The sequence below is a fragment of the Miscanthus floridulus genome, chromosome 17 (assembly GCF_019320115.1).
Source record: "Miscanthus floridulus cultivar M001 chromosome 17, ASM1932011v1, whole genome shotgun sequence".
NCBI lineage: Eukaryota > Viridiplantae > Streptophyta > Magnoliopsida > Poales > Poaceae > Miscanthus > Miscanthus floridulus.
The window spans coordinates 13,695,113-13,706,338 of NC_089596.1; the positions used below are offsets into that span (position 1 = coordinate 13,695,113).

The 11,226-nt window shown below is 43.9% G+C and overlaps 1 protein-coding gene across 1 annotated transcript; it reads right to left on the reverse strand.

Annotated features, from left to right (window-relative positions):
* Positions 1–7,829: 7,829 nt before the first annotated feature.
* LOC136517989 (peroxidase 5-like) lies at positions 7,830–9,040 on the reverse strand. The gene has a single exon (XM_066511644.1). It carries the CDS (start codon positions 8,953–8,955, stop codon positions 7,960–7,962), a length of 996 nt encoding a protein of 331 aa, XP_066367741.1. The 5' UTR covers positions 8,956–9,040; the 3' UTR covers positions 7,830–7,959.
* Between the last annotated feature and the right edge of the window lie 2,186 nt (positions 9,041–11,226).

Below are 11,226 nucleotides of genomic sequence, written 5' to 3' on the forward strand. Positions count from 1 at the left end.
CTCATGGGGGAAGCCTAGACCCAGACACTGGCAAGCTAATTTTTGGCCAAAAAATTGAGAGAGCAACACAGAGACTAGCTCGTGCTAGGGAAGAAGCTGATAGTGGTGTTTTCAAGCCCAACAGAGAGAATGATGAATTGACATATGCCCTAGAGAATCCCAAACACGGTGGTCGAACAAGAGGCTATGGGGCGGTTCCGTGGCTACAAGCATTCCTAGTAGACAAGGATACCTACAGAAGCCGCCAGAGAAAGAAGGATGAGGAGGCAGACCGAATCCATGTATTAGAGCAATTTGTTAATGAGTCACGACAAGCATTGCTTGAATCACGTGAACAAGAAAAATCTCTTGAGGCAAGAATGCAGGAGGAGATCAAGAGGCAAGTGCAGCTAGCAATGAGTCAAATGCAATCGCAATCAACGCCGGGAGTCACCATTAGTCCTGTTGGTTAGATGAAAAGCAGTTGTGCTTCCACGGAGCTGCCAGTTATTCAAGATGACGCTGGGTTGCGCTTCCCTGTTGATGATATTACCGAGCCTCTAACAACATGTGAGCTGCACATTCCATATGGTAATAATGCATCAATCATGGTGGCTGTCGGGGTTGTATCTCCAATAGACCGAACAAAGACACCAAGAATCCATGGGTCAGTTATTCAACCTGGATATGCTAGCGTCTCGGTCGATAGAGTGCTCAAAGGTTATAGCAATGTTCCTCTTGACATTGAAGGCGGTGATGGGGAGAAGACACTAGGAGAAGCAGAGAAGACATTTATTCAATGGCGCAAACGCTTCATCATCATTCCTGGGGCGCCACCGCTTTCCCTACCTCACCCTAGGTACGAATGAAAGTGAATGAAATATTATTTTCCATTAATTTTATATTGGCTTCAAAAATAATTGACTCACAACTTGTTTTTGTAGCAGGGTCTCCCCCCAGCCTAGCCCAATCATTCATTCCCCATCTCATCACAGCGTTGTGGGGGGCGAGACGACTTCATCCCCATGGCGATCTAAAACTCCTACACCGGCCCTATCGCCTCCACAACGATCTCCAACTCCTACACCGGCCCCACCGCCTCCACAATGATCTCCAATGCCTCCACGCCGGTCTCCAACACCGGCCTCATCGCCTCCACGCCGGTCTCCAACACCGCCCCCACCCCCTCCACAGCGACGCACTACAGAGACGTCTAAGGTCCCAGCGGCAAAGAAGACCCCGAAAAAAAAGTTATTTCTCAAGAAATACTTCCTAAAAAGACTGATGAGCAAATAGCAGCTAAAGAAGACAAAAAAGTGAAAGATTTTTTTATAGATATCCAAAAGCAGAGACAAGCGAAGCTTAAGGAGAAGCCGTACTTTTACATACCACGAGATCTGCTGAGGCAGAAGGTCAAAGCTCACAAGAAAAAGATACTTGAAGTTCGTAAGCCTCCGCCACTATCAGACTATGACCGCTCCCTCGTGAAGTCACATGATGCAGATAAGAAAAGGAAAAGAGCATCAGGGAAGGATGTCCCACAGCTCGGACAATAGAAGCAACCAATGCAAAATCTTGTTATTGCTAATGAATATGGTTCCAACATAGAAGTCTATCGGCCAGACAACTCTAGAGAAGTGTCGGTTCAAGACCTTAATGCTTTTTTTGAACTAACTGGTTTAACCTTGGATCAATTGATGGGCAAAGCTCCAATCCAGAACCTGGAAGTTGATACCTGGAAGACTTATAAATTTGGCAAAAGTCTGTACAACCCTGCGGCTCTAAATGAATTGGGTACGCAAATGTACTTGCTCAACAAGTGGTACATGCAGGCGTGTGGCAGGGGTGAGGAGTGGATTTTTGTCAGATTTAGAGACCATCATTACTTCCATCGCAATGACATCTTACATATTAGTTTCGAAGAATTGCATCAACTATATCATGAGGTTCTTCGTGAAGCAGCACGACAAGACAACAATACTTTTCCCGTACAACTTTGAGTAAGTGTTAATAATAATGTAGTCTACACATTTTATGTAATATCAATACAACTTATATGCATGTACGTGTGTGTATAAACCAATGCAGGTTTCACTGGATACTCATTGTCATTGAGTTAAACTCAAGTCAGTTAGTAATCTTGGACTCGTTGAGAAAAGAGCGGGCACTATACCAAGATATGATAGACATTATCCAGGGGTAATTTCGATCTCTCGCGCACAACTATTATTGAATAGACTTTGTCATAATTTATTAACGATCATACATTATTGGTCACACAGGGTTTGGAAAGAGTTTATTCAGCAACACCGTAAGGATTGCAAGGCACCACTTAATGTAGTTGAAATACCAGTAAGTTGTACTATATATACTTCCCCACGTGTTTAATTACTATATCATACTTCAATTTACGTGTGAGATGATGAGAATAATCTTCTTCTCGTACAGTGCTGTTTGCGGTAGCAACTAGGTAATAACTTGTATGGATACTACGTTTGTGAATTTATCACTGCACACATAAGAAGAACTCCTGAAGATGTCCTCAGAGTACGTATATATCAATTTTTTATTTATTTTTAAATGAATATATATATATATGTATCAATACTTTTCCTTTTATTTCAAATGCAAGACTGAATGGTTGAAACAAAGGGTCATGCAAAAAGACCATCTGAAAGCAGTTTAAGAGTCAATAGCAGGATTTCTTCTAGAAAAAGTGCTAAATCCCAACGGCGAGTTCTACTTTGATCCTAAGGAATAAATGATGTAAATTAAATGTTTATTGATATCGTTATTTTCTAGAACAAGATTATGAAAGTGTTGTATATATACATATATATATCTATAATATATATAGTTTCATACTTTATTCGAATATAATAATGCTTGAGATGAGAATTAGATGTAATTATATGCGTGCGTGTATTTATATTAGCAGCGTAGAATATGTACATAAAAACATATTATATATTAAACAAATATGTGTAACTGAACTGAAAACAAATTAAACAAAAAAAAAAGAAAAAGAAAATGAACCTTTAGTCCCGGTTGGGGTTACCAACCGGGACTAAAGGGTGCGGCCACGTTTGCTCGGCTGGAGGGCCTTTAGTCCCGGTTGGTAACACCAACCGGGACTAAAGGTCCCTCTTTAGTCCTGGCTCGATGACCCAGGACTGAAGGTTCCACCTTTAGTCCCGTGATCGTTGTACCGGCGCGGTAACCGGGACTAAAGGCCGTTACCGCCCGGGACAACAAGACCATCCTGTAGTAGTGAAATAAAGTGATAATTACGGATATATGATTAAGCACTCGAAGTTGGAGTCTCATATACCGATGTGATTGTTTGAAGACACATTGATCTAAGAAAAAAGCCAAAACCTAACATCAGCGGCAACGGCTCAACATAAAGTCTATGGGGAGCATGAGTACCCTCTGGACGAGCCACCTAATTGTCACTATGACGATACACGATCCAACAGACCAAAAGACAGTGTCGAAAGCACCCTGGCAGATTCTGGATGTAGACTTGTTTTGACAATTCTTGTTGACTTCTATGGAATTTTCATGTGAGACCGGCGTCATTGGTTAGGTTATCTTCTCAGATTTTGGTGTATGGGTAGAACGTCCAACCCGGAGTCTGTATGCATCCTAGGCATCTATTTTAGTACTGGCTCCTCCTAGAGGCCAAGCTGGACTCGAACTCAACTTGTGTTGGACCTCCCTCTTGGCTTGGACGCCCTTGCTGGTCTTCTTCACCTCCATGCCTTTGTCCAAGCACTTCATGACCCTCTCCAATGTTCATAAGAATTAAAACATCATTAGGCAACAATCTATTCTCATAGATCTGAAAAGGATCGCTTAAAAACGAGCTCACCTCTACATTTAATTGCCGCATTTGAGCTCTAGTCATTGGTCCTTGTATAGCAGTTGGAGGAGCGATGGGTGCATCTAAAGGAGTGATGTCCTCATCAACTTCCATCTTGATCACTAGATGCTCTTGAACTCTTTTGTATCAATTGGGGGGGAGCACAAAGTGCAAGTTTTACAGCATACCCAACTAGCATAGCAGCGGAAGGGGTTGATAGTAAGTATAAAATAGTAGTGAGATAAAATTATAGAATGTTACATCATTCTTGAAAGAAACACCTCCATTGTTGGACCAAGGGCCTCAACTATTCATATTGACAAGCCCAATAATCCACGTCCCTGATTATAGCCTGCATCATACCCTAAAGGCATTCCATTGTCGATGACCTACCCGTTCCTAGCAATCTAGATCCTCTAGAGAACCACAATCAGCATATCCATGCAAACACATGATGTAAGGTGTAGGTGAGAACCAATCAACCATGGGCGTCAATGATCGTCCTCAACAAATCTGATGCCTCGGTATCTCTAGACTCGGGAGGCTAGAGGGCAGGACACAAAGATGTGATCACTGGTGTCTGGGATGCATGCATAGTTTGGACAGTAGGAATCTTCCAGATGATGAATATTTTTATAGTAGATATATTTGCCCTGGAGTTGAGCCTATTGATGTAGAGGAGTCAGCCAAAAAACTTGCTTACTATAAAGCTTGTTGCTCCATAGATCCCTCATCTCTAGAATGACAAACCTCTTCAGCGTGAAGAAGATCTTAGGCACCTCGGCTAGATAAGGAGGGGTCATTATGGGTGTTCAAGAATCTAGTATTAGGGAGCTCCCTGACGTCTCAAGAGCTCGCCTAAGAATGCAAAGTTTATAGGCGGCAGTGTTAGATAATGACAGCCTAAGGGACATATGGAACCCTTTGGCCATGATCTCATTAATGCAAAGATTCAGTCTGATGTAGTGTGAAAATAGAGTTGGTATTTGGTGGTCAAGGGGTCACACGCAAACCAATTATCCAACCAGAAAGAGGTGGACAATCCATACTCAACATGGACTGTTGTGAGCTATCGGTATCGAGGGCACTGATCAGTAATAATCCGAGCAAGAGGGGAATCGTTGTCCCTAGACCCAAAAGCAAGGTTGCCCTAACAAAGGAGCCAAGTTTCCAAATGGGAAGAGTTAGGTCCAAGTAGCTTGTGTATGAATTTTAGCAAAATATAATACAATGATTTTGATCCTCCAATGAGCAGATCCCCATCCCTCTGACATCTTTTGAGAGACAAGCCCTGTCCCATGCTATGAGGCATTGGGAGCCATGATATTTTTCATCCTCCATCAAGAGAAAAGTGCGACACCTGGTGTCAATTATGTCCTGAACAATTTTGGGGAGCATCATGGCAAGCATATGGTGTATCATGAGGATTTCCTAGCATAACATTGACAAGGGAAATCCATCCCCCATAGGAAATGAGGTAGGACTTCTAGCCTGAAAGGTGGCTATTGAAGGAGGAGATCAGTGGTTGGTAGTATGAAACTTTAAGTTTGTGTAGGGAGAGTGGGAGGCCAAGGTAAAGTTGGGGAAAGGAAGAGATGGATCATCCCAAAGGTGGCTGTCATATTATCGAGGATGAGGCCTTCCCTACATCGATGCATTGGGATGAAGATTGACTCATGGTAGTTGATGGTGAGGTTGGTTGCGCATGAGAAAGAATCCAAGGTGCTTCTCAGAGACCAGATAGACTGATTGTCTCCTTTGTTAATAATGAGCATCTCATTAGCATATTGAAGAACTAGAAAGGGGAGGGATGGGTCTGAGTGGGTGGAGAACTTCCCCTGATGAAGACAAACACGGATGAGGAACTATGGAAAGTTTGCGACCACAATAAAGCAGTAGGGGGACAATATAGGTCCCCCTAAGACCAAGGCAGCAAAAGGGTGCCGTTCAAGAGTATGGCCATCTGGCAAGAGTTGAGGATGTTGGCAATCCAGCCGCACCAAAGATCATCGATGCCACCCACATAGAGGATTGTATCCAGGCTTTCACAGGACATAGGGTCGAAAGCTTTATTGAAATCAAGCTTGAGAACAACAATGGGGGCGCGGCACTTCTGGGGGGGCAGTTTAGAAGCTCAGCTGCATATACATAATTTTCAACAATGTTTCTGCCATGAAGAAAGCTAGTTTGACTCGGGTTAATAAGAGTTGGGATGACCAAGCGTAGTAGGTGGTTCTCCAGGACTCAAGTGCAAAAAAAATTTCTGACTCTACAAGGCAGGTATTTCCCTTGGTTGTGCAACTATTTCATGGATGTCATAGTTGATGCCACAATTGCATTCTTCCACTCCCCCCTTCTCTATTTCCCTCGCGTATACCTTGCGATTAACATTGCCTCATCTTGTATATTTTTCTCAGTCTAGGCTATCTAAAAGTAAGGCTTACTTTCCATTCAGTTCTTGTGGATGAACCAAAAAGGAATCCTCACTTGAGCTGAAGTATGAGTTAATTCGTGAAACTCTATTATTTCCTCCTCTTTGCTCCCCATGCCCTTGTGGAGGTCTCTATGATGATCTTTGGAGGTATCTAAAAACCATCATAATGGACAACAATGAATGCATCTCTATCCTGTTGAAAATTCATTCAAACTTGAACTTTGGCACAAATTGATTCCCATTCAATGGTCTGTTCTCCATTGAAACTTGAAGTCCCCAAGCTTTTCTCATCTCCCCAAAGAGAAGCCTTAAGTTGAATAGGTTCCCCAAGTACCATTCCTCCATATGGCTAGAAACTTCTTCTGTTCTTCGGTATCCAACCTCATTATCCAACACACCAAAAAGTCCTGATCTGTGATAGCAACTGGGTCACCAACCCTCGACGAAACCCTAGGAGTCCCACATGGTGGAAAAATAGCAGTGTTCTCTGTCGACGTCCAAGACAAGGAGTCCACCACGAGCACGACGCCACAAGAGTTGCTCCAGCTCATGGCATGCTTGTATGATACGGTTCTTTTCCTTACCCTGACGCTGTAAATGGACTCGAAGCGTAGCTAATGCGTCCCCTGAATATTGGTTTCACCATTTGTACTAAAGCCAGTGCCGGTCCTAGGATTTTAAGGGCCCTCTGGCGATCTCGTCGCAACGGCCCCCTCTTGATCATGTATAAAATCTTATAATATATAGGCGCTAATTTTACTTGCAAAACGAAAGCAAATTCAATAACATATTTTTAATTTAACATGTCTGATAATTATCGAGGAACAATGTAGATTAAGCAATATATTTATATATGTATGATAATTATCGAGGAACAATATAGATTAAAAAAGCAATATATTCGTTTTCTTTTCTCACCCATGACAAATGTTTCTTAGGTAACATTCTAAAATTCTAACACCTAAATTAGAAGAAAAATATGACTATATGGGTATAAAGTATTGAAGTCTGGAATACTATACAAATAATTAATTTGGATTAAAAATAAAAAGGAAAAAATACATTGGACCTAAACAACTGATCGGTGATCGCAATTCATAAGAAGCCAAGAATCAAGATGTTGTCGTCGTGGAGCCCGGCCTGGTCGCTGTCCTCGTGCGTCGTGTCCGTGTCTCTGGTAGTCTAGCTCTTCGCGGCGGCGCGGCTCGCCAGCTCCGCGTGTGTAGGGCGCACGTCGCGAACTCACGATTAGAGTGTGTTGTGTGCAGCGTGACTCCTCGTCTCCTCTCTACCCGAGGGCCGTGGGGAAAGGAAACTAGGAAAGAAATGTCAATGTTGTCTTTTTGGCCGCCTGACCAGTTCTATGTCTCTCTTCTCATTAGTTTGCTAATACCTAATAGACTATAGAATCTGGGGGTTTGTATACCTGGGCTTAGGCCCCTCCTCCGTTTGGGCCCTCAGCCGTCGCACCTCGTGCCCTACCCTAGGGCCGGCACTGCTAGAAGCCCCAAGATGTCGATGTCTTTGTTAAATCTGTACATGTGCAAATAACACCATTTTACTTGACAAACTTTTATTTGATTTCACATACTTGAAGAGAAAACAATCTCAAAAATTATGACATATTGACGTGTGGAACGTATAAACCAACTTCGTACACGAGCTAATTAGCTAAACTTGACTAGTAGTGGTTGACGACGAAGCACTTCTCCCTGATCTCTCCCTCGTCGCCGGTGAGCACCTGGACCTTGCCCATCTTGACCATGGCCTTGGCGAACTTGATCTGCCATGCGTTCTCGACTGCGGCGTTGAAGTGGACCATTCCAGCCGTCCAGGGGTTCTCGAGCAGCGTGTTGTCGGAGATGAACAGGACCTTGTGCGCCAGCACGTTCTTGAAGTACTGGTTGTCGAAGGTGGCCGGCGTGACTGGGTCAAGCGGCACCACCGTGGGGTCCATCTGGGCGTCGCTGGACGGCCATGGGCAGCGGATCTTGAGGTGCTCGGCGTAGGCGGGGTCGAGCGACGGGTCTGTCCGCCCCAGCTGGCCGCTGAAGTTGTAGAGGCGCTTCGTGAAGGAGGAGCAGTGGGAGCGGCCGATGGTGTGCGCGCCGGAGAGGGTGACCATGTCGTCGGCGTTGAGGCCCTTGCGCTTGAAGCTCTCGATGAGCTCGGCGACATCGTCAGTCGGGGCGGGGACATTGTTGTCGAGCACCTCGTCTTCTTTGGACACGCGGCCGTCACGGCGGCCCGAGGGGACCTTGTAGTCAAGGCCGCCGGCAAGATAGGCGCCGTCGCGGGCCGCGAACGCGATGATGTCGGCGCAGGAGACGGTGCGCGGGCAGTGCGCCTCGAGGACGGCCTTGGCGTCGTCGATGACGTCGAAGCCGCGCATGCTGGGGTTGTTGGCCACGGAGTCCTTCTCGGCCTTGTTCCCCGGCGTGGAGTTGATGAGGATGGAGGCGTCGCAGCCCCGGACGAAGCAGTCGTGGAAGTGCATCCGGATGAGTCCAGCGCCGACGCCGGGTTCACGGGCGATACCGCGGCGGACGGCGTTGCGCACGATCTCCTCGGCCTGTGGGCACGACTGCTTGTAGAAACCGACCTCCAGTTCCGCCGCGTGTGCCATCGAGGCGACGACGAGCGCCGCCAAGACTGTTGCCAGCCATGTCGACCCCATGATCAACTGCAGCCCTATCCTATCTTTCTGCAAGTTTGCTATATATAGTCGCTTGAGCTGAGGTCGAGGTCGATGGCGATCGCTGAGAATTGAAGCTGATGAGAAGATGAAGAATGGCGCCACTGCTGGGTCTCTATTTATACAGGGGAGGTAGCTTGCATGGCATGATGTCGTAGTTGGAGGGTGGCGTGTGCATGTCATGGGTGTATTGTGTCTGTGCACCCAGTCAACAAATAAGACCCAATCTTCGCATTCCCTAATGTCTGCTAGACCCTCCTTCCATGCAGCATCGTTAAAACTACTCCTAACAACAGCTGCAAAACATGCATCTTGTCTTGTGTTTCCAATCGCCACACGCATCAAATTCTCAGAAGCAAGGAAAAATAGGGATTTGCTAAATTTCATGTGTTCTAATTTTAATTTTCTTTTCGGCAACGGTTATTTCATATATTTTACACTAAAATTACAGATTTAGTTTGTTACAATTTCGGTAGACACAATCTGTAATTTTTTGTTCCGAAAAAAAACCGTTAGACAAAACCACAAACAAGACAAAATCTGATGTGTTGGCACAAAGACAGTTTAACAATTTACAATTATTACTATAGTCAGACAAGGACAAAAATTTGGTACATTATGACACAAAAACAAATAGCAAATCATAAAAGTAACAATTTACTTATACTAATTGGTACTACAAAAGTGTTGCCTGAAGTCATCTTAAATTTCAAGAATATAGGAGAAGTGGGAAAAATATTTTGTTTCAGTTCCACCTGCAATCGCATATGAAATGGATGAAGGGGTCAATTTAGCACCACTTTTCCCATAGGCTCTCCTGCAGGAAGGCGGATAATCTCCTACTTCAACTTATTAATTTATTTATTTTTTATAAAAAATTGTTAAGTTAACTTAAAAAATTTACCACATGAATAGTTTATTCGTTCGAAATGATTTCTTTCACTTTCCAAATTATTCGTTCCAAGTAAGAATGCAAGCAGGCCTATCCGTGAACCCATCTTAAATTTTTTTTTGTTTGATCACGTGGAACCCACAAAAAATTAAGCCTATTTGCAGGTTTGTAGATGGGCCTGCTTGCATCCCTGCACACATGCATGCAAATTTCAAATGCAAACCGTGTTTTAGTCGACTTGTTGGTATGTCGCTGTCTCGCCCATCTCGAGGAGCCATAGACGGCCGGTAACCCATGAATCCATGATGGAGGAAACTTCACTTTGGGTAGGGCATATTTGTGCTCAATCAACGTAACTGGAAGAACTGGTAAAAGAACCGACAGTAAGCATGTGTGTCGCCATCTACCTAATGTTACCCAGAGACTTGGTAGCACCGTAGCAGGAGCAGGCGAGCAGCTATCATAATCATATGCTAAATCAGAGAGTTGTTAAGAGAAAACGATGTGTGAAGAATTGCTTTAGAAAATCCTCACAGAGTTCAAGTTCAGGGATGAACACGTAACATTGACGAGGTCGATCGATACGGAATGACCGGGACAAAAACAAATTGGAGACGTATATATATATGAGCCTGGAGGACGTACGATGTCAAGAAATTCTTTATAATTTATGTACCTTTCCTTTTCCTTTGTATAGCTCGCACTTAGTCAAGAGGTTTGGTGATCTTCAAGGTTATTGTATCATTTCATAGAAGAAAGTCGAGATGTCGGCTCTAGCTATATAAATGTACCATTCTCCAAAGGCAGAAAGGTATATGCATTGCAGCTGAACGAGTTCAATCAATTCCATCATTACTTACGACTTACGATCACGCGTGATGATTTGATCAAATCCCATGCAAATTTTAATTCTTCTGTAAATTAACAGTTTGCTTATTAGATCGAGGTACTACTGCAAACTAGTCACCCTACTTTTTGACCTTTTCTTGTTTTTCCTCTGTCTTTGCTGCACGGAAACGCTTTTAATTTGGTGCGGTTAGTTGATGCAACAGGTAGCATAGGTTCTAACCACAACAACCAATAAACAGGAAAAGATGAGACGAGCACAAGAAATATCATATCGGCCAGTAGCGGTTGACTATGTACAAGAAAGAAGAAGATGCGCCCTGTACACTGCGTTTCCACAGAAAAAAACGTTGTGAAAACAATGTCAACTTTAGACCAAATGGCCGACAGCTGTACAATAATACAACGACAATATCCTCGGGTGAATTGTAGCGCCGAGACCATATTATAATGCAAATACTATACAAGATTTGCAAGCTTCAAATATATTGTTTTAAAAACTAAAACTTCATAGT